Below are 27,677 nucleotides of genomic sequence, written 5' to 3' on the forward strand. Positions count from 1 at the left end.
GAAACCTGCAATCAAACTTTGCTCTAGTTGATGGGCAAAATTTCTCCTAGACTATTCATCATCCCAATTTCATCCTGGTCAAAAATATTCAAATGCCATAAGAAAACTTGATTGATTTGCACTTGACTTTCAGATGAGCACTTCTGTAATGGAAAGAACTGTGTTATAACCCTGGTCCCAGGACATCATCATCTAATGCCCATAGACTACGGAGTGGGTGTGGACGGTTACAAAGAGAAAGAACAATCAGCAAGTTTGCAGATACCCTGGAACATGGAAGCAACCAAGCTTTGATAGCGCACGACTTTGGATCCACTGCATGAATCTGCATGGCTTTCATGTGAACTAGCACTTAAGACCTTGTGTAACAACATGGACACTGGGGACCCAGCTATAGGACAAAGAGCTACCTCAAGGTCTGGAGACTCTGATATAGCTTCAGGTAGATGGAGACAGGAGCCATCGGCTGTTAAGATGAGCACTTTTGGCAGTCAAGAAGGACAGAGGCAAACACAAATCGATCCCGAGCAAATCGGAAACACAGCATCAGCACAACTGTTTGGTTCTGGGAAACTGGCATCACCCAATGAAGTGGTCCAGCAAGTCCCAGAGAAGCAATATCCACCTCACCATCCGAATCCTTATTCCTGCCAACACTCACTCCCTTTTCCTCAGCACTCTTTGCCACAGGGGGTCATGCACAGCAACAAGCTCCATCAGAGCCTAGAAGGCCCTCCGTGGCTCTTTCCTGGCCATTTGCAATCTGTTGCCTCTGAGGACTTATTTCCTTTTCCTCTACATGGCCACAGTGGTGGCTATCACAGAAAAAAGATTTCAAGTCTGAACCCTGCTTATAGCCAATACTCCCAGAAAAGTATCGACCAGTCTGAAGATGCTCACAAGAAAGAGCACAAACCCAAAAAGCCCGGCAAATACATTTGCCCTTACTGCAGTAGGGCATGTGCCAAACCAAGCGTACTGAAAAAGCATATCAGATCCCATACTGGTGAGCGGCCATATCCATGTATACCTTGTGGTTTCTCTTTCAAGACAAAAAGCAATTTGTACAAGCACAGGAAGTCCCATGCTCATGCAATTAAGGCTGGGTTAGTACCTTTCACCGAGTCAGCGGTATCTAAATTGGACCTAGAGGCTGGTTTTATTGATGTCGAAGCAGAAATACATTCAGATGGTGAGCAGAGTACAGACACAGATGAGGAGAATTCATTATTTGTTGAGTCTTCTGAGAAAATGAGCCCCTGCCCACCAATCCCATTGGATATTGCTGGCAGAGGCAGCTATCATGGGTCATTGGAAGAGTCTTTAGGAGGTCCCATAAAGGTGCCGATTCTGATTATCCCAAAAAGTGGGATTCCATTGCCTAATGAAAGTTCTCAGTATATTGGCTCTGATATGCTACCAAATCCATCTTTAAATGCTAAAGCTGATGACTCTCACACGGTTAAGCAGAAACTTGCACTAAGACTGTCAGAGAAAAAAGGACACGATTCTGAGCCATCTGTAAACCTTCTGAGCCCGCATAGTAAAGGAAGCACTGATTCGGGATACTTTTCTCGCTCAGAAAGTGCAGAGCAGCAAATAAGCCCTCCAAATACAAATGCAAAGTCTTATGAAGAAATCATCTTTGGAAAATATTGCCGGCTTAGTCCAAGAAATGCACTCAGTGTTACACCCACAAGTCAGGAGGGCACCACAATGGGTAGGAAGGGCATGATGGAATCATTACCTCACATAAACACCAGGTTAGATGTCAAGATGTTTGAAGATCCTGTATCACAACTGATTCCAGGCAAAGGAGACATTGACCCCAGTCAAACGGGCATGCTGAAATCCACTAAATACAATAGTGAGTCCAGACAACCCCAGCCGATGGTATCATCTGTCAGGAATGAAGGAAAATTTTATTCAGCAAATTTCCAAGGCAGCAACCCAGTCCTCTTAGATGCTCCTGTAGACTCTTCACCCCTTATTAGAAGCAACTCAATGCCAACTTCTTCAGCAACTAATTTAAGTATTCCCCCTTCTTTGAGAGGAAGTCACTCATTTGATGAAAGAATGACTGGTTCGGATGATGTATTCTATCCAGGGACTGTAGGAATACCACCTCAGCGTATGTTAAGAAGACAGGCAGCATTTGAGCTGCCGTCAGTACAGGAGGGGCATGTGGAGGTAGAGCATCATGTTAGAATGTCAAAAGGCATCACAGGTTCATCACTGAAGGAAAAGAAATTTTTTTCTGGGGATAGGGTTGGGTATGACTATGATATAGGTCAGAAACCCTACAAGAAGTGGGAAGACTCTGAAACACCAAAGCAAAGCTACAGGGACATTTCCTGCTTAAGTTCTTTAAAACATGGCGGAGAGTATTTTATGGATCCATCGGTACCACTGCAGGGAGTGCCAACCATGTTTGGAACTACATGTGAAAACAGAAAACGCCGGAAAGAGAAGAGTGTAGGAGACGAGGAAGACACCCCCATGATTTGCAGCAGCGTTGTAAGCACTCCCATGGGCTTAATGACTTCAGAGTATGACCCTAAATTGCAGATGCAGGAGGGCGTGAGGAGTGGATTTGCCATGATTGGACATGAGAACCCTGCTCATGGTCACGGGGAACGCTTTGACCCATGCCGACCCCAACTGCAATCTGGAAGTGCATCTCTTGGGTCAGAGGAGTCACCCTTAGCCACTGACTCAGACAAGATGTCAGACTTGGGGGGCAGGAAACCTCCTGGAAATGTGATTTCTGTGATTCAGCACACAAACTCGCTGAGCCGACCCAATTCGTTTGAAAGATCTGAGTCTGCGGAACTTGTGACTTCTGCACAAGATAAAGCCTCTTCACCTTCTGAGACTTGTGACAGTGAGCTTTCAGAAGCCCCAGTGAGTCCACAGTGGGCTGCACAGGGGGACAGTGCAGAAAGTGGGGGGAAGCCATCCCCTTCTCAGCAGGTACCGCATCAGTCCTATCATGCACAGCCCAGGTTGGTTCGCCAGCACAATATTCAAGTCCCTGAGATCCGTGTGACAGAAGAGCCTGACAAACCAGAGAAGGAGAAAGAAGCACAGAGTAAGGAACCAGAAAAGCCTGTGGAGGAATTTCAGTGGCCCCAGAGAAGTGAGACCCTTTCCCAGCTCCCGGCTGAAAAGTTGCCACCTAAAAAGAAGCGTTTGCGCCTTGCAGATATGGAACACTCCTCTGGGGAGTCCAGCTTTGAGTCCACAGGAACCGGCCTCTCTCGAAGCCCCAGTCAAGATAGCAACTTATCCCATTGCTCCAGTTTTTCAATGTCTTTTGAAAGAGACGAAACCATTAAGCTTGTGGCACCTCCGAGGCAGGATGAATTCGGGAAGCATTCTGAGTTTCTGACCGTCCCTGCTGGCTCATACTCTCTGTCTGTCCCTGGTCATCACCACCAGAAAGAGATGCGGCGTTGTTCATCTGAGCAGATGCCTTGCCCTCACCCCACGGAAGTCCCTGAAATTAGGAGCAAATCATTTGATTATGGAAACTTGTCTCATGCTCCTGTGGGAGGGGGGTCAGCCTCAACATTATCACCATCACGAGAGAGGAAGAAATGCTTCTTGGTTCGGCAGGCTTCCTTCAGTGGTTCTCCAGAGATTGCCCAGGGTGATGCTGGCTTGGATCAGAGTGTGAAGCAGGAGCAGATGGAGCAACTGCACGCAGGCCTCAGGTCTGTGTGGCACCACGGTCCATCTGCTCTGCTTCCTCCCCTGCAAGCGGATGACCCTGGAAAGCAGGTCGTGGGGCCTAGTGGCCAACTGAGTACTGGGTCCCTCCACCTGGCTCAACAACAGATCATGCACATTGACAGTCCGGATTCTTTGAGAAACCCCTTGATACAACCCACATCTTATATTGGCAGCAAGCACTTAGGTGAACAGCCACATTTATTTCCCCATCAAGAGACGATTCCATTTTCTCCGCTTCAGAATGCTTTGTTTCAGTTTCAGCATCCCACTGTCTGTATGGTTCATCTGCCAGCTCAGCAGCCTCCCTGGTGGCAGGCCCATTTCCCATCTCCCTTTGCTCCACACCCTCAGAAGAGCTACGGCAAGCCTTCTTTCCAGTCAGAAATTCATTCTACCTACCCCTTAGAGCACGTTTCAGAGCACACTGGAAAGAAAACTGCTGATTATGCACACGCAAAAGAGCAAACATACCCATGTTATTCAGGAACATCAGGGCCACACTCAAAGAGCCTTCTTCCAAAGTTGCCCTCAGACTCAAGCACTAAGTCAATGGATACTCCCTCCGAGCAGCTTTTCCAAGAAGATTTTGCCTCGGCAAATGCTGCACCTTTACAGTCCTTACCAGGAACAGTGGTTCCTGTTAGAATCCAGACTCATGTACCATCCTATGGGAGTGTCATGTACACAAGCATTTCTCAGATACTTGGGCAGAACAGTCCTGCAATTGTCATATGCAAAGTTGATGAGAATATGACACAAAGAACACTGGTAACCAGCGCAGCCATGCAAGGAATAGGGTTTAACATTGCGCAGGTGTTAGGGCAGCATGCAGGCTTGGAAAAATATCCCATTTGGAAAGTACCTCAGACCTTACCCCTTGGCTTAGAATCCTCAATCCCGTTATGTTTACCTTCTACCTCTGATAGTGTCGCCACCCTTGGAGGTAGCAAGCGCATGCTTTCTCCAGCCAGCAGCTTAGAACTCTTCATGGAAACAAAGCAGCAGAAACGGGTGAAAGAGGAAAAGATGTACGGACAGATTGTTGAGGAGCTCAGTGCTGTGGAGCTAACCAACTCTGACATCAAAAAGGATCTCTCTCGCCCACAGAAGCCACAGTTGGTTCGGCAAGGCTGCGCTTCTGAGCCGAAGGATGGCTCACAGTCAAGATCATCTTCCTTCTCCTCACTATCACCCTCCTCATCTCAAGACCACCCATCTGTTGGCACTCCCTCGAGGGAGCCATTCCCACCCAGCAGGGAGATGCTTTCTGGCTCCAGGGGCCCGCCTCCAGGGCAGAGGTCCAGTGGGCCTTCTGAAAGCAGAGAATCATCAGATGAGTTAGATATTGATGAGACAGCATCTGACATGAGTATGAGCCCACAGAGTTCTTCATTGCCACCAGGGGACAGTCATCCTGAAGGTCAAGGCAAGGGCCAGAAGATGCCTGTTGGTATGCTGGTCCAGATGGCATCTGACCCAAGTGGGAAAGTGGCAAACTCAACTCTTCTTTTCACGGACGTGGCAGATTTCCAGCAAATTCTTCAGTTCCCCAGTCTGCGGACAACAACCACTGTGAGTTGGTGCTTCTTGAATTATACAAAACCCAATTATGTGCAACAGGCCACCTTCAAATCCTCAGTCTACGCTTCATGGTGCATTAGTTCCTGTAACCCAAACCCATCGGGACTGAACACCAAGACCACGCTGGCTCTTCTGAGATCCAAGCAAAAAATCACCGCAGAGATTTATACTCTGGCTGCTATGCATAGACCTGGAACTGGCAAGCTGACATCATCAAGTGCTTGGAAACAGTTTGCTCAGGTAACAAATGCTCTTTTAGAAATTATAGTGGGTCATGGATTTGATTGCCAAACAGAATCCATGGTGGATTCTACCTATAAATTCTACCTACCAATAAAATCTTCAGGTCAGAGTTGGGGGATTTCAGTAGCACCCTTGCACTGGGTGAAAGAGACCATTGAGTGTGCCTATAGTTACGAAGCCCCTGAGGCAGCCAGGAAATTCTACCACTGAGCTTCATGCCTTTGGGTTTCTGTCTTTCTGACCTGTCCTAGTCACCAAGCAAATGGATTTTATTTTATTATTGTATTTTAGGGGTTCAGGGAATAGTGAAATAGGCATGTAGACCAGGGGTGGATACTGAAAAGACAGATCAGAAAGGAACCATGAAGGGTGTTAAAACTGGGCTTTGTGAATTTCAAAGAGTTACTCTCTTTGGTGTTACTCTTCTCTCACATTTATTTACTATATATATATATATATTTTAAAACCGACTCTTTGCCAAGTTATTAAACTGATTCGTGCCTACATGAACAGCTTTTACCTTATCTTTCGAAATGATACAAATATGACTAAGAGATACTTGGCAGTATATGCTAAATTATTAATGATGCAACTGGAGGATTTAAAAATATACTTGATGACTTATTTCAATGACCATTTTCCTGTAAATAATTTGGGGGACTATGTCCTTAAACAATATGGATTATTTTCATTGTTACTTCAGGATATAAAACGTCATTTATGTGTTTATTAGCACTCCCATAGTAAGTGCTATCTGGCTATCTTTTAAATGAAATTGTGAAGTTTATTCTATGGAAATTGTCATTTTCTAATTGTATACCAAGTGTCCCTGATTTTATGTAATCAGAATATAGCTTTTAGCATGCAATTTGGGTTTATTTTCAGAACTGGTTGAAGAATAGGGAGTGGTCCTCTTTATCTTAGTGAAAGCATGGGAAATGTTTCTCTCTTTTTGTTCTACAGATGAAACCTGATGCATCATTTTTATTTGGCAGCAAACTAGAGAGGAAACTAGTGGGAAATATGTTAAAGGACAGAGGGAAAGGAGATAATCATGGAGATAAAGAGATCGGATCCAAACAAACTGAGCCAATCCGAATCAAGATTTTTGAAGGAGGGTAAGGAAACCTAAGTGCAAATGTAAAATGTCCAGATATAAGTTAGAGTAAAAAGCCCTGAATATCTGCATGAGAAAAGTATTAACCTACTGTGATTGAAAGGTTAAAATGAATTTTTTTTCTCTGCACATTTCAGAAGTCTGGCTGGTAACAGATAATGTGGTCATGTCCTTCCATTTATAGCTTGCTTTTCATGAAAATGTCCCTGTTCTAGATGGTTCCAACTTCTATCTCAAAGTTTCATGCTTCTTATTTAGTATGGAATCGGTAAACTCTTGCTGTCCTCAATGTTTGTTTATCAATATTTCATGGCCATTTGTTGTATTATTAATAGACATTTTTATGCTAAGCTTACAGAAATGGAATGCGTTAATTTATTTGTTTGTCTGCTTTGATTATTACCTGAACTCTAGACTTCATTGGCATGCCACCAATTTCCCCATAAGTATCCTCTTTCTGCTCCAGGATACCACATTGCATTTAACTGTCACGTCTCTCTGCTGTCCTCTGCTCTTAACAATTCCTTAGTCTTTACGGATTTCTTTCTAAATGTCAAGTTCAGATTTATTGTAACTCAAGTAACAGGTTCAATGGCTTTGTTATCTATGTACCTTAAAAAAAAAAAAAAAAATCACACATATGTATAGTATCAATGGAGTCCTGGTGTGACGCTGTGGGTTAAAGCACTGGACAGCAAAGTCAGTTCGAACCACAAGATCGGCAGTTCAAACTCACCAGCCGATCCTTGGAAACTTTATACAGGATTGCTATGAGGCGGAATCAACTCAACAGCACTAAATAACAACAGCAATAGTATCTATGCAGGTGTGGCATTGTAGGATAAGCATTGGACTGCTAACCACAATGTTGGTGGTTCAAACCCACCAGCTGCTCCTTTGAAACCCTATACAGGGTCCCTATGAGTCAGAACTGACTTGACAGCCCTAAATAACAACATAATATCTATAAATGTAAGGAGCTCTGGTAGCGTAGTGGTTACGAATCGGGCTGCAAACTGCGAGATCAGAAGTTCGAAACTACGAGCTGTTTCATGGGAGAAAGATGAGGCTTTCTGTTCCCGTAAAGATTTACAGCCTCAGAAACCCTGTACAGGGTTGCTATAAGTAGGAACCGACTCCACAGCACATAACAGCGTCTATAAATGTGTCTTCAATCCGATCCACATGGAAGGAGACACCCAGACATATGCTTTCTAAAACAAAACAAACACTTAAACACATTAGCCACATTTTGAGGATTATGGCCAAACTAGCTTTATAGTTTGTAGTATATAGTGTAGCAGTGCAGGATAATGCACTGGACCACAAGGTCGGTTTGAACTACAAAGTTGGCAGTTCAGTCACCACCAGCCACTCCTTGGAAACCATATACAGGGTTGCGATGAGTCGGAACCAACTCAATGACACTTAACAACAACAAATTTTATCTCTATTGTAGAGTCTTGGTGTGGCACTGTAGGATAGACACTGAACTGCTGACCACAAGGTTGGCGATACAAACCCACCAGTCGCTCCCTGGAAAGCCTGTACAGGGCCGCTTTGAGTCAGAACTGACTACAAGGCAATTAACAGCAACGCCAACAGCATCTCTCTAATAGAGCCATCATTTATACGTTTTCTTGAGCATGAATGTATTCCAATTACCTTTGGAGGACAAAAGAATGTTGCTTGCTTGACTATAAAATGTTGACTGTTTCTCACATAATTTGACCATGCTGGAGCTGGAGTATTACAGTTGTTCCCTCAGATTTTTTTCCCTTTGGAGACGTGTTACTTCCAACATAAAAAACCACAGTGGTATGTAGTCTGTGAAGCTTGAGTTAATGAATATTTTTGGTCATCCCTCAACTTTTAACACAAATGAGAGAAATAGAGCTTTTGTCTTTCCCCAGAGACTGAGATCCCTGTGACTGAATCAACACTCTTGCATTTAGCAGCTTCTTCATAGCACTGCCATTGTACCACTAGATTAACTAGGCCGTCACAGTTACGATGTGCTTTCGGGGGCCTAACTCCACTAAGGAAGAACACAATTTGATAAAGCGTATGTGAACATTTTGTGGCTATGTTCTGATGCTCCGACAAGACTGTGGCCACATTTCATTTCCTCCTCCTTTTATTCCCTGCACTGTTATGGGCCAGACAACAATCATTTTTAATCTGTGATGCATCTTCAACCTGGTGGTGGCCAGCTGTTCATTTCACGTAGTATATGATCACATCTTCTTCTGCTGGTTGCTACTACAGGCCATCTTATTTATTTATTTATTTACTTACTTATTTACTTTGAAGTCTTCTATTTAACATCTCATTTATAGGTATAGTAATTTAGCTAAACATATTCTAGTTATTCTTCAAAATCCATTCATTCTCCTATCAACTAGAACTCCTGTTGTTAATTCCTAATGACCCTATAGGGTTTCCAAGGAGCAGCTGGTGGATTTGAACTGCCAATCCAGTGGTTTGCAGTCCAGCCCTGATCCTATAGCACTGCACTAGGAGTTTTATGGAACAAAACTTTATTTATATAGATTTCTTTAATATGAAGTTATATTTTTATAAATAATTTTACTGTATTTTCATTCTGGAGGAAAATTACTTAGCTAAGATATTAAAAATAGAGATAATATTTGAAGATGCGGTATATACTCCATAAATTAGGATGATGTACTCCATAAAGTATGATGATGTGCCATAATCTTGAAGAAAAGTTAGATTCATATAAAATCATTTGTTTTATTCTATAGTTTTAGACAATTTCACCTAGTTAGGGAGAGAGAATAGTAAAATTGAAAGGTGAAAGATATTTTGTATCTCAAGTTTTTTTTCTGCTCTATTATAAAAGACAATGTAAGATAAAATACAAACTTCAAAATAGTTATGAGTAAAAAAATTGAAGTTAGAAATTTCTTGTGAAAGGAGGAAATTTTAAAGAAGGAAAAGGCCTACCAAGTTGATAATTAATCATTTTTATCCTACTTAACTTTCACCGTGATAAATAATGACACAGAAGCAGATAATTTTCAGGTTAAATAGCACCCATAGCAGAATTAGTTCTTGAAACACTTGGACAATTGAAACTGAACTTGCTTTCATTCCTGATGACAGATTTACTAGGAAAAAATGGAGATGGTGCCATGCTTTTGGACTATAAAGAGAGAAAGCAAAATAATAATAATAATAATTATAACGAAAGTACAAATATAATGCCTTTTGATAAATCCACAGAGAATTAGGACATTTTGCATGTCAGTTTACTTTTTAAAATAAAAAGAGCCCTTCCAAAGGAATATCTTTTCAACAATGACACTAGACACCTAAGTCTAGTCTAGACTGCCGAATGCTCCTGTGCTCTATGAGAGATCCTGTGATGATTGAGTACTGGGTGAGTTTAGTCCCTTGGCATCATAATGAATGGCTAAAACTTTCTTCATCCTGCTTATTTGATTAAACCAGGTGACCTAAGAAAAGGGATCATGGTGGCAGTGGTTAAGGGTTTTGACTGCTAACCCAGAAGCTGCTAACCCAGCTCCCTGTGAAGCGACATAGCAGTTGGATTTCCTAAAGAGTTACAGCCTTGATAACCTGTCAGGGTAGCTCTACTCTGCTATAGAACTACTCTGAGTTAGGAGCAACTCAGTAGCAATAGATTTGGTTTGGGTTTTAGATGACCTCAGATATTCTTTCAAACCTCTCTATGAAATGCTTCCACAAAGATATGCAAATCTGATTGAAAAATAGAATCTCTAGCTTTATTATGTAACATTACCTCCAGGAAGCTAGACCAAATTTAGACTCCGCTGTAAAGCAGATTCACGGCCCTGGGAAGGACCGATCAAATCTTTAGACCACAGTCGATATGTCGACTTTGCAAGTGTAAGTGAGAAGTTTTCTGAGGCACGCATGTGTCAGGACTGTAAAAATGGAATAGACACTTGTTGTCAGTCATACTTATTTTATCAAATGTAGGGGTGTGTGTGTGTGTGTGTGTGTGTGTGTGTGTGTGTGTGTGAGTTCTGGATCTGACATCTTAGATGATGTAGTAGTAATAAAGAATGTGATCATTTGAATGTGTACGTATGTCTTTTGATATCTCTTAACTGGCGACTACAATAAAAGCGAAAAGTTGTAGGAGTCTGCCACTTACTGATGATACAAGCTCATTGTAAAATATAGATCCTGAATCTACATATTTAGACTTGACGATGTCGTTGTTGTTAAGTGCCTTTTGAGTCTGTTCCAACCCATTGTGACCCTAAACTAGTTTTCCAAGGAGTGACTGGTGAGCTTGAACCACCGACCATGTGATTCAAATCAACTTTGCAGCCCAGTGCAGTACCCACAAGCAAATTCCATTTTGAACCCCGTGTTTTTCTGGGAAAATTTTTTTTAAAAAAGCTTAGCCAAATGTAATTTGTGGAAAGAATGGCGTTCTGTTCACAATGCCAAATCTGGATCCCTGTTGTCTAGCTCTTTCAGGCATTTGCTGTATAGAAGTAACGCTGGATATTTGTTTGTAAGAGACCCTAATAGTAATTTACCATGCAAATGGTTAGCTTTTGGTTTCATACATAATATATTCAAAGCATATGTATCCTTTCCCTTTGTAACAGGTATAAATCAAATGAGGACTATGTGTATGTTAGAGGACGTGGACGTGGAAAGTACATTTGTGAAGAATGTGGGATTCGCTGTAAGAAGCCAAGCATGCTCAAAAAACATATTCGCACTCATACTGATGTCCGGCCTTATGTATGCAAGTTATGTAACTTTGCCTTCAAAACAAAAGGTACGGGGCTGGGCTTTTTCCGAGGAAAGATGCTTTTATCCTGGCTACTTAAGAGTCTGAGGACTGTTCTGGATCTGACATCCATCGAAAATAAGATGGTTTTGTTTGTGAAAATATGACTCCACCAAATGTATTTTCTCCCTCATCAAAGTGATCAAAGGATGTATGTGAGACTATGAGGCTCCTTTTATGACTTAATTAAGAGCTATACGCTTACATCCAGGCCTGTTGTCTCCAAAGGAAGTAGCATCCAGGCCCGTTGTCTCCAAAGGAAGTAGCTAAGAATTGCCTGTATCGCTATTACTTCATGTTGGAAATGTTATGCAGTCTAATTTGTATTTGCACCAGCATTGAAATGATACAGGTAGGCATTGCATGCAGTGGTATTAGAAAAGCAAGGCAGCAGCTGGGAAGAAAATGTGTGCCCATGGTCAGTTTCAAGTTCATAAATAATGTAGAGATCCACAGACTCCCAGGTGGGCCACTCCATCCTCAGCTGCATTAATTATGCATAGAAATTTGATAGCTTCAGTTCCCGTGTATTTATCTGCACAGAAACAATTTCTTACTCTGAGCCCATATTGTTAATCTCATAAAATAAAGACTTGCCTTGGAATGATATTCTATCTTTTTTTTTTTTTTTAAGAATCTGTTCCTAACAATCAATTAATAGAAATATTTTTTAATCATAAGGATGCTTCAGTTATCATTCTATCACTTTATAAAAATATGAAAATGTCTAGCAGCCCATTGTTCTCAGAATATAAAAAGTAAGAGATGGGAGGTGGCTTGAACTATGTGTTCTGTTAGCTCTAATGAATGCTACAGGCACCCCTGCATCAATCTCCCATCACTTCCAGTCTTTTCATTTTAAGTGTGCATACCAGTGAATCTGTTCCAATCAATGCCTGTTACAACAAATAAATACCAACTAGACTGTAAAGCCATTTGAACTGCAAGGTTGGCGGTTCAAGCTCACCAGCCGCTCCTCAGAAACCCTATCCAGGGTCCTGGTCCTTATCGGTCAGAACCGACTTGATGGCACTTAACAACAACAACAACAAAGTCACCTTTGACAGAGAAATGTGTAACTATCTTCTCTTAAGCAAAGACCTACACTTTAGTCAAAAATCCTAAACAGTTTCACTAATTTGTCAAAGGGTAAATATGTAATTTCTAATACCCGATTCTTTTTCATTAAAAAGTTGTCTGTATTAAGACACACCTCTTTCATGCCCAATGAAGTGGTGGTAGAGGTGATGTTCTTTTGCATTACAAAAGAAATAAGTGTAAGCTATTTTTAATGCTATCCATCTTGCAACAATCAAGTCTTCTATATGGAATTTTACAGTGATCTTCCCTGGGAGATAAGAAAACGTGAACTCTGGTTTTCTGGAAGCACTACAAGTTCATCAGGAATTACAAATGATATCTAAGCACTGGGCATAGAGTTGGCTGTAGGTAGAGCTCTGAGATAAACCAGGGTGAACAAGAAATGGTACATTTTTAGATTTTTTAAAAAAAAATCAGATTAAATTTGGCTCTTAACCAGTGTCCTAGAGTTCTAGCAGGAATTAATTGACTCTTAGTCATTATTGGAGTTTCCTTGTCACCCTTTGGAAATGTGCAGATATCTCAGAATCTTAAAATGAGCAAAGTGTATTGGGAAATCCTCCCAGTTCTCAGTTCCAGCTGAGAAGCCTGTTGTCCAAATCCACGTGATCTGAAGCTCTGGTGGAGAATGCTGCATGTATTAGACTAACTAACCTCTTTCCTGTACCACTTTAACCTCTTTTCCCTTTGCTGCCTTTTTCCACGGCCCTCTTCCCAAGCCCTCCAGAAGCACATGACTTTAAAGAATCAAAGCCAGAATGGAATTATATGGAATTTCTTTAGATTAGTATTTTCAATCACACATATACTTTACAGATGAAAGCTCAAAGCCTGACTACACACATTATGATTGTGTAATCAATTACCCCAACACCTAGCATAAACACGTATACGCATAATGCAGCTTACTATCCTTGCAGACCGATCATTTCTATTAATTTATAGGTGGTGATTGTTGTTAAGTGTTCTGAGTTGGTTCTGACTCATAGCACGTATTGCATTAGGCAAATCTGCTGCACAAGACCTCTGTAAAGTATTAAAGAGTAAAGATACCAGTTTGAAGGCTAAGGTGTGCCTGACCAAGCTGTGATATTTTCATTCACCTCATATGCAGTGGCAGCAGCAATGGGCTCAAGTGTAACCACAATGGTGAGGATGGCGTGCGACCAGGCAGTGTTTTGTTCTGTTGTGCATAGGGTTGATATGAGTTGGAATATCGAGGGAACGCAGCAACAACAACAACATATGCTTGTGAGAGTTGAACAGTACATAAGCATGACTGGAGAAGACGTGATGCATTTGAATTATGATGTTAGAGAAGAATATAGAAAATCTTGTTGACTGCCAAAAGAACAAACACATCTCTCTTGGAAGAAGTACAATTGGGATGCTCCTTAGAAGCCAGGATGGTGGGACTTGGTCTCTCATACTTTGGACGTGTCATAAGCAGGGAGCAGTTCCTGGAGAAGCACATCATGTTTTGTAAAGTAGAGGGTCATTGAAAAAGAGGAAGACCTCAACAAGATGGTTTGACGCAGTGGCGGCAGCAATGGGTTCAAACGTAGTAGCACGTATGAGGATGGTGACTGACTGGACCGTGTTTTGTTCTGTTGTGCATAAGGTCACTATGAATCCTAACTGACTTGATGGCACATAGCAACAACAGGATTTCCAAAGCTATAAATCTTTGTGGGAGCAGTAAGTCTCATCTTTCTCTTGAGGAGTGGCTGGTAAGCTCAAACTGCTGAGCTGGTTCATAGTCCAGTGCTTAGATCCTTCAGATCCTTTGCATACTTCATAGTGTAGGGGTCCTTGGATTTTTCAAATGATTAGCATACTCAACTGCCAACCGTAAAGTTGGAGGGTTGTGTTCACCCAGAGGTACCTCAGAAGAAGAATCTGCCACTAGAAATCCTATGACGCACGATTCTGCTCTCTCACCTATGTGATCACCATGAGTCAGCACTGTTAACTAGTTAACTGGTTTCACTAATTTATAGATTTTTAAATTCTTGAGGATGTGCCCATAAAAATGTTTTATCTCGTTAACAAATATATGGATACAATTCTTTGAAAAATAACGACATGGAGAGCCTGGAGCTATTCTACATTTGGTGTTATCAAGAAGTGGGTTAAGTGTAGGACTGCTAACTGAGAGGTTTAAGCCCACCAGTTGTACCCTGCGGATGTGGGGGAGGGAAACTGTGGGCAGTCTGCTTCCATAAAGAGTTCCGGCCTTGGGAACTCTGTGGAGCGCTGCACTTTACCCTGTAAGGTTGCGATGAGTAAGAATTGACCCAGTGGCACTGGGTTTGCCTTTTCTTTTTGGATATCAAGCTAGTACGTACAATTCATAGGTATATAAGGAATAAACAGCACATTAAGTAAGAAATAAAAGTAAAAACTAAGGACAAAAACAAACAACGCCCCAATTTAGAAGTGTGGTTCATAATGCTAAACTAGAAGTCCGAATGTGGTCCTGAGGAATAAAGCATGGGATCACCTGGTGAGTTTGAACCACAAGGTCAGCAGTTCAAACTCACCAGTCAATCGCTGGAAACCCTATGCAGGTTCTCTGTCAGTCAGAACCAACTCAACAATACTTAGCAACAGCAACAGCAATGCTAAATTAAGCACCCCTATAAGAGAACGAAAAGGAGCTCTGGTAGTGTAGTGGTTACGAATCGGGCTGCGAACCTTAAGGTCAGCAGTTCGAAACTACCAGCCGCTCCGCGGGAGAAAGATGAGGCTTTCTACTCCCGTAAAGATTTACACCCTCGAAAACCCTGTACAGGGTCGCTATGGGTCGGACCCGACTCGATGGCACTTAACAACAACAACATAAGAGAACGAAAGGAGCTCTGGTAGCGTAGTGGTTACAAATTGGGCTGCAAACTGCACGGTTAGCAGAGGCTTTCTGCTCCTGTAAAGATTTACAGCCTCGGAAACCCTGTTCAGAGCCCCTATGGGTGGGAACCGACTCGACGGCACTTAACAACAACAACAACATAAGACAACAAGGAGTTCTGGTGTGGCGCTGTGGGCTAATGCGTCAGACTGCAAAGTCATTTGAACTGCAAGGTTGATGGTTCAAGCTCATCAGCTGCTCGTTGGAAACCCTGTACAGGGTCACTATGGGTCAGAATCGACTCTACAGCACTTCACAACAACAACATAAGGTATCTAATCAGTTGAGCAGACTTAAGAATTTCCACTCAGATTTGAGTGAGCCAACTTTTAAATATTAAAACATTTGTTGATGCATTGCAAAAGCACTATCAAAGGGCACAAATAAGAACATGACCTTTTCCATTGGAGAGGATGGAAAGGGTTAATGGTAGAATTGGTTCTTGGATCTCTTTTGATAAGTGCTATGTCACACAATAACATATAACTTTGTAAATCCTAGGTCCAAGGTTATTGAATTAGTGTCAGAATTTTAATGTCATATTATGCAAATCTGTAGAAATATATATATATATATTTATATGTGTGGAGTCCTGTTATGGCGCTGTGGGTTAGTGCGCCAGATTGCAAAGCCATTTGAACTGCAAGGTCGGCGGTTCAAGCTTAGCAGCAGCTCCTTAGAAACCTGATACAGGGTCCTATGGCACCCTGTTGCATAGGTCCTAGTTGCAACCAACTCGATGGCACTTCACAACAACACAATAACAATAGGAGTCTTGGTTGGTACTGTGGGTTAATGCGCTGGACTGCAGAGTCACTTTGAACTATGTGGTCAGGGGTTCAAACTCACCAGCTACCCCTTGGAAACCTCTACAAGGTTGCTATGGGTCAGAATTGACTTGACAGCACTTAAAACAACAACATAGGTAGCTAACAGAGTATCTGCAAAAATCTTTGAATCCAATTGAATTCATTTGACATTTCCCACTAGTTTACACATTTTTTTCTTCAGACGAGTGACGACCCACGGGTGTTGATCTATATCTAATTGCTGCTTTAAGGTCTGGGCTGAGAGGGTATGCTAATGGGAATATTCCATTGTGAAGTGTCTTTGAGGTATGTGACCTGGCTCTCTGTTTATACAAAGAGTCAGAAGGCTGCCTTACTCAGGCCAAACAAAGATATTAAATGGTCCCTTTTCAGGCAAAAGGGCCTGCACCCAAAAAGATGTGACCCTCATCTTCCACATGTGTTCTAGAATAAAGGAAACCTAAGGTTGGGCAGAAGCTCACAGGAGTTTATATCTTTAGAAACCAGATTGTTCCTTTTAAGTTTGAAGAAGGATAATTTTAGGGGGGGTGGGAAATTGTGTTATATTAGATAAGCTATTTTAGCATTGAATTTTGGAATGATCACATTTTGGTGACCAGTTTTTTTCTCTCTCTCTTTTCTTTGGCTATGTTGCTAGGGAACCTAACGAAGCATATGAAATCTAAAGCACACATGAAAAAATGCTTGGAGTTGGGAGTCTCAATGACATCTGTGGATGACACAGAAACGGAGGAAGCAGGTATGTCAGAGCTGAGGTGGCAGGCCTCTTCACTGAGCGCTCAGAAGCTCTGGAGCTAAGGTGACAAGGACTTTTTCTCAAAACTGATGAGCTTTGATTTTACTAAATACACAGTATGGACATGGCAGTGAAATGGCTCTGTAGGATAAGCACAGGGCTGCAAAGCTCAAGGTCGGTGGTTTGAGTCCACCAACCTCTACTCGAGAGAAAGATTAAGCTTTCTGCTCCTGCAAAGATTTATAGCCTCAGAAACCTATACAAGGTTGCTATGAGTTGGTACGGACTCAACAGCAGTAACAAGTATAGAAAAGAAATCTGACACATTGAAATCTATTTGAGTTACGATTGAGGGGGAAGTGGCCTTGTTATGGGAATACTTTCATCTAGAACCATGAAGTAAATCTAATTCCATTGGTATTGTGCTGGTGATTTAAATGTTATGACATTATTTTGGAAATTAAAAAAAATAATAATATTTTAATACACTATTATTCATATTAAAGTGAAACCTACTAAGAAAAAAAAATCTATCATAGACAGCAATAGAAAATTGAGCTCAATCTGATCTGATAAACACTACTTATATATAGTTCTGGTGTGGTGCTACAGAATAATGCACTGCACCACCAGGACAGTGGTTCAAATCAAACAGTCGCTCTTCAGAAACCGTAGACAGGGTTGCTATGAGTCAGAACTGACTCGAAGGCACTTAATAACAGCATGTGTAGCTTAAGTCCTTGGATGGCACAATTTGCACTAGACTGTTAACCTAAAGGAGTCTTGGTGAAGTGCTGTAGGATAAACACTGGACTGCTAACTGTAAGGTTGGTGGTTCAAAACTTCAGAAGCCGTGTAAGCCCTACAGAACAGTCCTAGTCTGTTATACAGGGTTGGGTTTGGTTTTTGTGTCTACATCTGTACTTGTAGCTTTAAAGACAGGTTGTTGCTTATCTTTTTCCTCTACCATCTTCGTGAACAACATCAGCTTTATCCATTTCTTAAGGATTTTCTATGAGTAGGGATGAGATATAAAGTCATATAAAGGAGTTTTATAGTAGGTTAAAGATGATACCAGATAAGTCCATAGAAAGACAGTCATGCAGACAGACTATTGCCAATGAGTATGGTAGGAACCCAGAGACAGAACTATTAGTTGGAGCTGGAGAACTGAGAACGTCTTTGGGACAAAAAAATGGGGATTAATTAGCTCCTAACCATGATGTTTGGATCTAATCTTCACTATCCATATTCCACCATTTCAGAAAATATGGAAGATTTGCACAAAGCAACTGAGAAGAACAGCATGTCCAGCATTTCGACCGATCATCAGTTTTCAGATGCTGAGGAATCAGATGGCGAGGATGGGGATGACAATGATGATGATGATGAAGATGATGATGACTTTGATGACCAGGGAGATTTGACACCCAAAACAAGATCAAGAAGCACCAGTCCCCAGCCTCCTAGGTTCTCCTCCTTGCCTGTGAATGTTGGCGCTGTGCCCCATGGGGTTCCTTCAGATGGTTCCTTGGGACATTCCTCATTGATTAGTTATTTGGTTACTTTGCCAAGTATTCAGGTTACTCAGCTTATGACACCAAGTGACTCGTGTGAAGATACCCAGATGACAGAATATCAGAGGTTATTCCAGAGCAAAAGTACAGACTCGGAACCAGACAAAGACAGGTTAGACATACCTAGCTGTATGGAAGAAGAGTATGTGCTGTCTTCAGAGCCAAGCTCCTCGCCAAGGGACTTCTCGCCCTCAAGCCGTCATTCCTCACCAGGATATGATTCTTCACCTTGTCAAGATAACTCACCAAAGAGGTATCTGATACCCAAAGGAGATTTATCACCCAGAAGACATTTGTCACCCAGGAGAGATCTGTCACCCATGAGGCATCTTTCACCAAGAAAAGAAGCTGCATTAAGAAGAGAGATGTCACAAAGAGATGTTTCCCCAAGAAGACATTTGTCCCCAAGGAGGCCACTGTCACCTGGGAAAGATATCGGTGCGAGAAGAGACCTCTCCCCCAGAAGAGAGAGAAGATACATGACCACCATCAGAGCACCATCACCCAGAAGGGCTTTATACCATAACGCACCATTATCTGTGGGACAGTATTTGCAAACAGAGCCAATTGTATTGGGGCCTCCTGTAAGTATAAACAGCTTTCTCTTTTAAATATAGATGTCAAAGTGTGGCATTTATTACAACATGGGTATTTCTCATGGCCAGGGGTAAAATTGGTTGCAGAGATTAGCAGAAAGACATGTTTATCACAAGCTTTTGAGTTGAACAGGCTGTGGTTTTGCCCCAAGTGTGGTATTACATCAGAGCTCAGTAACAGGTGAGGCCTTCATAAATGCCTTTTTAAGCCAAACTAATTATAGACATGAACGGAAACCTTCCCATAATTAAAACAGTGAAGCCTTTGGAATTATAGGAATGCACAGATATCCACAGAGCCCACTTAGGTGTCATTTGTATACCTTTTTGCTAGGGAAGGATTCCAACTCAATCTTTATCCTTGAAATTTTTTTTTTTTTTTCTAATAAACTATTTCCTTTCCCACAGTGAGTGGATGTATGAAACTAGTGAGGAACTGATTGTGCTTGTAGATCAAAGGCATAAACATATCTGTTATTTCTTGTCATTCCTACCACTTCCTACTCCTCAGAGAACTTGCTGAGTGAACAGCAAAATGAGAGCGTGGGTCTAAAGGAAGAGAAGCCAGGAGAGCAAAGGGGATTTGTATGATCATGACTTCATGACAACTTAATGGTAGCCATCATGGAATAAGTGTGAATTGTATGTTTAATGTGCCTCCCTGGAAATACACTCGGTCTCTGCCTCTCTCCATGGCCCAGTAGACACTGATGTCTCTTGTAATTTGATTAGAATTTTAAAAATGTTTAATTGTTTCCCTTTAACTGGATCTCTTGATTTCTTTGTCGTACTCTTTCCCTGGATTTCCCTCCTGTACATCAAAACTATCCTCTGCAGCCAAGGGATGAACTGATGATTCCAAGTTCCCAGCCCTAGTGCCATGTTTCTTCCTCCCATCTACTTTTATTATTATATTTTTAATGTTTTATTGTAAATTATATGATAGTTTACATGGGAGAACATTAGTTTTACATTCATCCCATTGTATATCATTTCATTGCCATGATTACAATCCCCTCCGTGCATCACCAATCAACCCTGCAAGCCTGCCCCCTGGTCCTCAGCACACAGCTCCTCTCCCTCTCTGGGTCTGAAGTCCCCAGCCGCTCCATCTCTCCACGTCATCGTCTCTACCTCCATCTCTGGTGAAACTGCTTCTCTGGGTAGAGTCCCGCTCTCTGCTCTTCTCCCTTGATGGTCTCAGGGACCGTCGTTCCTAGACTGCAAAGTTAATCACGCCCCTCCTTGCTACAAAACATCTACCTTTACATTTCCAACCCTCACAATCAGTCCTGATAACAAATATTCACTATTGTATTACAAGACACCTATCCGCATTTCCTTTAATCAGCCCCACCTTGAATACTCCACAGTGCAGATTCTACCTTCCTCCATGCCCTTTGTATCTAGGTTCCCTCTTGAAAGCTTGTAAGCCAGTCATTTCTTGCCTTTGTAGCACGCCCCAGCCCCCAAACCCCCACTTTGGGAAGCCAATGTTCAAGTTGTCCATCCCTGCCTACTCTGTGTATGGAGGGGGAGGTAATGATCCTTGCTGTAAAGATTTGTTCCCTCTTTTGAGCTACTGCATCCATAGGTGTAGGTCAAGTTCATCAAATTGTATCAGATTACTCTTTTTTTCCTCTTCTTTCTTCTTCTAATTGAGCTCTTCCTCTCATCGACATTTTTGTTTTTTTAATGTTTTGTGAATTATGTGATAGTTTACATGGGAGAACATTAGGTTTACATTCATCCTATCGTATATCGTTTCATTGCCATGGTTACAATCCACTCCATGCATCATCAACCAACCAAAGGGTATATCCTACAAGCCTGCCCCCCCACCCCCGGTCGTCAGCACACAGCCCCTCTCCCTCTCTGGGTCTAAAGTTCTCAGCTGCTCCATCTCTCCACGTCATCGTCTCTGCCTCCATCTCAGGCACCACTGCTTCTCTGGGTAGGGTCCCACTCTCCAGTCTTCTCTCTTCATGGTCCCAGGGACCTCCACTCCTAGATGTGAAGTTAATCACTCCCCTCCTTGCTACAAAACATATACCTTTACATTTCCAACCCTCACAATTAGTCCTGATAACAATTATTCAGTATTGTATCACAAAAGACCTATGCTCATTTCCTTTTATCAGCCCTGCCTAGACAGATTGGATACTACTCACTGGAGATTCTGCCTTCCTCCACGCCCTCTGGATCTAGGTTCCCTCTTGAAAGCTTATAAGCCAATCACTTCTTGCCTTTGTAGCTACCCTCCCCCCCCATTTTGGGTAGCCAGTGTCCAAGTTACCCATCCCTGTCTACTCTGTGTGTGGAGGGGGTGGGAATGGTTCTTGCTGTAAAGATTTGTTCCCTCTTTTGAGCTACTGCATCCATAGGTGTAGGTCAAGTTCATCAAATTGTATCAGATTACTCTTTTTTTCCCTCTTCTTTCTTCTTCTAGTTGAGCTCTTCCTCCCGTCTACTTTTGACCAGCCTTCGTCAATAGCTTAAGTTGTTGTTTTTAACTTTAGAGAGCTCCCTGCTGCATTCTACTCTCCTGCCCCCCCAACATGCTGTTTTCACAAGCCTGGTACCGCTTTCGTCTTCATGGTGCTGTTACTGTGGAAATAGGCATTTTTTTGCAGTGTCTGTCATTGCAGCATAGAGAGTTGTATGTTCTTTGGGTTGCAGGCTACCATGTCTAGGGTATGACGTGCTATCTTTGGTATAGTGAGGGCCCTCCATATGACATGATGTGACACCATGTCCTCACTTCAGCTTTTGCTCCAGCATTGACCAGGTGTATTGACACTAAGGTATTTGTAAGATATTGGAACATATTCAGTCAATTGCAGCTAGAAAAATCCACTGTCAGTATAAATACACTGCTCTGGTAGCATAGTGGTTACGAATTGGGTTGCGAACCTTACGGTCAGCGGTTTGAAACTACCAGCCGCTCCGCGGGAGAAAGATGAGGCTTTCTACTCCCGTAAAGATTTACACCCTCGGAAACCCTGTACAGGGTCGCTATGGATCGGAACCAATTCGATGGCACTTAACAACAACAACAACAACAATGAAAATATCAGTGGACAGTGAGCTTGAGCAGAGGAAGGGGTGAACTAGGGAGTTCATCTGCTTTTTGGATACACAAGAGGGTTTCAAAAAGTTCATTAAAAAATCTTTAAATTCCATTTTCTCCAAACTTTTGGAAGCCTCTTGTATGCCAAAAAGTTGTTGCTGGAAGGAGATGGACTTTAGTAGTCCCTGAGTTTGAAGCAGAGATTGGTTGTTGTTGTTGTTGTTGTTGTTAACCATTTTACCTAAATTTTTAATAGTTGCCAAAGTTGACCATTTTCTTGAGCATACTCTGACTTTTTGGTCTATTCTGAGGCTTCATTCTCTTTAGAGACTCTGCAGCCTGCAGATTTGCTCACATGAAATAAGGAACTTTGTCTGTAATCATCCATGAAACAGGAACTACTGGTTCCAAACACTCACCATTTGATGCTTTATCAGAACATTCTGAGGGCCAGAGAAAGATTTATGCTTTTCTGTGTGTAAGCAAGATTTTCATTGCCCGATGTAAACTCAAGTTGGCAATGCTATGACAAGGATTTCTCCTGATTGTTATATTAGATGGTGACTTCATCTTCTCTGAAATATTAAATGGAAATATTGATACAGCTATACCAGTGATTTAAGAGAACATTAAGTGGATATATTAACACACAAAAAAGAAAACGAATCCTTTTCTGCTAGAAATTTTATTAGCAGCACTTTGACTCTTTGCTTAACATTGACTTGGGTCCTGGGACAGTGACAATGACATGGATGGAGCTAGAGTCCATCAGGAAACATGATCATTTTCTGACTCAGTCTGGAGTGATAGCCTGGGAGCAGGTCTGGGGAGGAGTCCTTAGTAGGTAGTGCAGATGGACATTGATCCAGTGAGCTAATCCACATTCAGCTCCCTCCCTTGCTATCTGAGTGATCTTAGGTAGATCAAACTAACTTGGGCAAAACAAATTAAGCTCCTGGGTCTTAATCTTTGTGGCAGGGTGAGCCATGCAAATTTGCCTCCCTGACAGAACTTGACTTTCAGCTGTGAGGAGGATGGTAAGCCAACCATCCCCTGCCGTTAGCACCTTCAGGATGGGACTCCACTTTCAAGCTGAGGCTGTGGTCGTCCCAGAAGCTCCAATCTATGACTAAGTCTGCATCAGTCACAGATGAGTTCTGTTTCCTTTCCCTTTTCCCTTTTAAATTAACCCCACCCATGCACCCAACCCACCAAACTCCTAGCTTCTTCCCAGTGTTTGCTCCTCAAAGAATGCTATTGACACACGGTTCCAAAGATGAGTGGCTATTCTATCTGATACCTGGGACAGATGGCTACAGCTATACTTGTACATAGAAGGCCAAATGCAGGAGTTCTGGACCCAATGTACCTCATATACAGCCACCACCTGTGTGTCAGCAGAGGATGGCATGTTCCTCTGATTCTGGACAAGTTTCAGTTGAGCTTTCAGATTTAGACCAGGAAGAAAAATCTGGAGATGTATTTCTGAAAATCAGTCAGTGAAAATCAGAATTATGGTTCTGATGCAGGGCTGGCAGTGCTACATTCCATTGTACCTGGGGTACATCTCAATGGCAGCCACGAACAATTGCATAGCTACAGCTATATGTAGACATATGTATTTAACACAATCCACACTGAAATCATTATTCACATTTCAGTATCATGATTTTTCTTACTGAGTTTTATGTATGATGAGAGTTTGTCTACCACATTATGATAAAATCAAAATTAGGAAACAGAATAGGATTACAAAAGGAGTAAACACCAAAGTCAAGAAGTATTGAGATTGTGTTTACAGAGTATAGAAGGGGTGAAAGGGAGAAGAGAGAATGTGGGGAAGGTATTTGAATCAGTAGACATGGTAAATGGTAGATTCTACATGTCCATTTAGCTCTGCGGCTGTAATTTGATTACTGATCAGTAGAGATCTGAATGTGAAACTTTTATTCTTAACACAAATAAAATTTAATGGAATTTAGAATTTAGTTAATACATCCTAGTTTTAGGGAACGCGGTGGCTCCATACAACAAGCACTGGACTGTGATCCACAAGGTCCACAGCTTGAGCCTGACAGCAACTCCACAGGAGAAAGATGAGGCTTCCTGCTCCCGTGAAGATTTAAAGGCTCAAAAACCCTATACGAGGTCACTATGAGTCGGACTGACTCGATGGCACTTAACAACAACAATTTAGTTTTAGAAGTTTAATTCATCACTCCATTTCTAGTCATGAGTGAAGGATCTTAAGTAATTTCATGTACTGAAGCATCTTTCCCCATGGCCTGATGTTGCTTCATTCACTTGGTTCCAACCTCAAGGATGACCATTCTGATTAGGTGTATGTGATGGGACATCATTGGATAACCACCAAAATCGAAATGGAAAAACAACCAAAGCACATTTTATTTAAAATGTTGAGGCATTGATAACTAATGAAAATCATAAATTTGATTATCTTCAAAGATTATTAGTGCATGAATTTTATTTTTCCCATTTCAGCTGGTGTTTGATGAACGGGACATCACTTTTTCTAAATCGAGGGAACACAACAGGGCTCTTTTGTGGCATTTAAATGGTCTCTCTAGTATCATAAAATTCTGCCTGGTCTTTCCTAGCTTATGAACTCCTTGTGATTATATTAATTTCTCTCCCACTTCCAGGGAAGTCATTTGTTTTTTAGCTTGCATAAGGTATAGCCCAGAGCAGGATAAAGGTCAAGTGTGGCTCAAGGTAACAAAGATAATGCATCATTTATAGATCCTGAACCAGTTTTAAAACCTGAATAGAACTGGCTGCATCATTAATACTATAGAACACACTTTGAATTTTAGAACCAAAATGCCCTTGAAGTAAAATATTTGTCTGTCTCTCTCCTGGACTGCTACCATCCTTGATAGGTTTATTAATATCATATTTTAAATTCTAAAAAAATTTTTTTTAAAAAATCCATGTTTTCTTTACATGCCTATCTATTAAGAGAATGAATTTCAGTCCTTAAAATGTCATAAACTTACAGTGTATTTCTAAGTTCTGGCTAGTTATGCAAACAAGTCTAGAAAATTAGTACTACGTTTTTAAGAATAACACTATGAAATCTGGATTTCTGGCCTAGAATTTTAAGTTATTTTTAATTCCTCAATAGGCAAGATGATATTTAAGTGGGAACGATAATATAAAAAGAAAAATCAAACCACAGTCATCTTTGCTTACAAGTATTTGAAATATTGTTAACTACTTCCCTGATGCATAGTTTCCTTACAAAAATTGCCATTGCTACAGGATCTAAATAGGCGTTATTTGCGATTTGATAAAGAAACTGGCCTTCAGCATGTTTCTTTCGCAGGAAATTATTCCTTTAAACCATCGTTTTCCATAATGCAGTCACTAAGTGGTAGGTCACCACCACCATCTTATTCATTCAGTTCAGTAGGAAATGAAAAGAAAACACCAATTTTCAGACTCGTCAATCCAATTATATTCATCAACACATAATAAAAATATAGAAAATCTTCCAGGAAATAAACAGATGGTAATCTTTGGACTCCTGGTGTGATGCTGTAGGATAAGCACTGGATTTCAAACCAAAGGTCAGCAGTTCAAACCTACCAGCTGCTCCTCAGAAAGACCCTGTACAGGGCTGCTATGAGTCTTTGTATGCCTGACATACATGGATACATTTTTGTCTAGTTGGAGCTGCTTCTGTTTGAATTAGCAAAGCTATGATTAGTGTAAACTTGTTCAGGTAATCATCCATTATTTTCCTTTCACCCTTGGCCCAGGATCAGGCAGTGTTTCATTCTGTTGTGCTTAGGATCACTGTGTCACCTAACAACAAAAACAACTTATGAAACAAACAAAACTGAAATGTATCATTGCAGAGAACACACGGAATTTTATCACACTGCTATTCAAAAACGAACTTTTCACAGGCTGACCAATTCATTGGAAGATTATAGACAACAATTATAGACAAATAGCTTCTGTCATGAATAATGAAAAAGTGATACAAGAATAAAGTAGTTTTAAATTGTTTTGAATGAATGAAGGAGTGGGTGGATGAGTGAAAAATGAATGAAGAGTCCTGGGTTGTGAACACTGTACTCTCTTTGTTTCTCTGTGCAGAATTTAAGAAGAGGATTACCTCAGGTTCCTTACTTCAGTCTCTATGGAGACCAAGAAGGTGCTTATGAACATCACGGCTCCAGCCTTTTCCCTGAGGGTCCTAATGACTATGTCTTCAGTCATCTTCCACTCCACTCTCAGCAACAAGTACGAGCTCCTATCCCCATGGTGCCAGTTGGTGGGATCCAAATGGTTCACTCCATGCCGCAGGCCCTTTCCGGTTTACAACCTCCGCCCACATTGCCTCTGCCAATGGAGGGTTCCGAGGAGAAGAAAGGGGCTTCTGGGGAGGCCTTCGTTAAGGATCCCTATGTTATTTCTAAGCAGTACGAAAAGCGATCTTCGCATGTCTTGCAGTCATCTGGTTCACCTAGCACTCCCTCCTCTCCTCTGCTACTGATGAAACAGAGCACTTCAGAAGACAGCCTAAATGCAACAGAGAGGGAACAGGAGGAAAATATCCAGACTTGTACAAAAGCCATTGCCTCTCTCCGGATTGCCACAGAAGAGGCTGCTCTGCTTGGGCCAGACCAGCCAGTGCGGATTCAGGATCCCCAACAAAAACCCTTGGAAAGTGCACATGCTAGTATTAGACACTTTAGTGGACCTGAGCCAGGTCAGCCTTGTACCTCAGCTACCCACCCGGACCTGCATGATGGTGACAAGGACAATTTTGGTACATCACAGACTGCATTAGCTCATTCCACGTTTTACAGCACGAGTTGTGTGGATGACAAACAGTTGGGCCTTCCGAGCAGCAATGAGTTCTCTTCAAGCACAGAGGAAGGCAATAAACCTTCATCAGAAAAGAGTAAATTACATTGATCTAGGATGCATGGAGACTTTCATTTACACATTTTCCCATTTTTTGTTTTTCTAGAAATAGAGGTAACCAAGTTGATAGCATGCCTGTCCTAAATTACAGTAGTTTGCTCTTATATATACTTTTGTTATATCAAGAGAATTAGGTAAAAGAACAAGTCATCATGAGCCCGACCAAAACAAAAATTTGAAATTAACCTATTGGGTCTGGTACTTTTAAAATTGTACAGATGTTTGTGCCTTTTCTTTACTTTGCTTATATTCTTATAAGCATTTTTTAGCAGTAATTTGTACATATTTTAGAATTTGTGTATCTGCTTTGTAATAAATGTAATTTCTTTCCATTTTTGGACACTTGGATCTAAATGATGTAAAGGAAAACAGCATCAATATATATGTGAGGTTGCACTAAAA

At 41.5% G+C, this 27,677-nt stretch overlaps 1 protein-coding gene across 1 annotated transcript; it reads left to right on the forward strand.

Moving 5' to 3' along the window:
* The first annotated feature begins 272 nt into the window (after nt 1–272).
* On the forward strand, nt 273–27,365 carry HIVEP2 (human immunodeficiency virus type I enhancer binding protein 2). Its single transcript, XM_006834613.1, has 6 exons — nt 273–5,556; nt 6,523–6,677; nt 11,311–11,486; nt 16,975–17,076; nt 18,339–19,234; nt 26,442–27,365. Exons 1-6 carry the CDS (start codon nt 373–375, stop codon nt 27,264–27,266), a joined length of 7,338 nt encoding a protein of 2,445 aa, XP_006834676.1. The 5' UTR covers nt 273–372; the 3' UTR covers nt 27,267–27,365.
* The last annotated feature ends 312 nt before the right edge of the window (nt 27,366–27,677 follow it).

The sequence above is a fragment of the Chrysochloris asiatica genome, unplaced genomic scaffold (genome assembly GCF_000296735.1).
Source record: "Chrysochloris asiatica unplaced genomic scaffold, ChrAsi1.0 scaffold00013, whole genome shotgun sequence".
NCBI classification, from domain to species: Eukaryota; Metazoa; Chordata; class Mammalia; order Afrosoricida; family Chrysochloridae; genus Chrysochloris; species Chrysochloris asiatica.

Coding starts and splice junctions, on each gene's coding strand:
- HIVEP2 (XM_006834613.1), top strand. CDS start 373: ATGGACACTGGGGACCCAGCTATAGGACAAAGAGCTACCTCAAGGTCT. Junction 11,487..16,974: donor CTTTGCCTTCAAAACAAAAG/GTACGGGGCTGG, acceptor CTATGTTGCTAG/GGAACCTAACGAAGCATATG. Junction 19,235..26,441: donor CAATTGTATTGGGGCCTCCT/GTAAGTATAAAC, acceptor TTCTCTGTGCAG/AATTTAAGAAGAGGATTACC.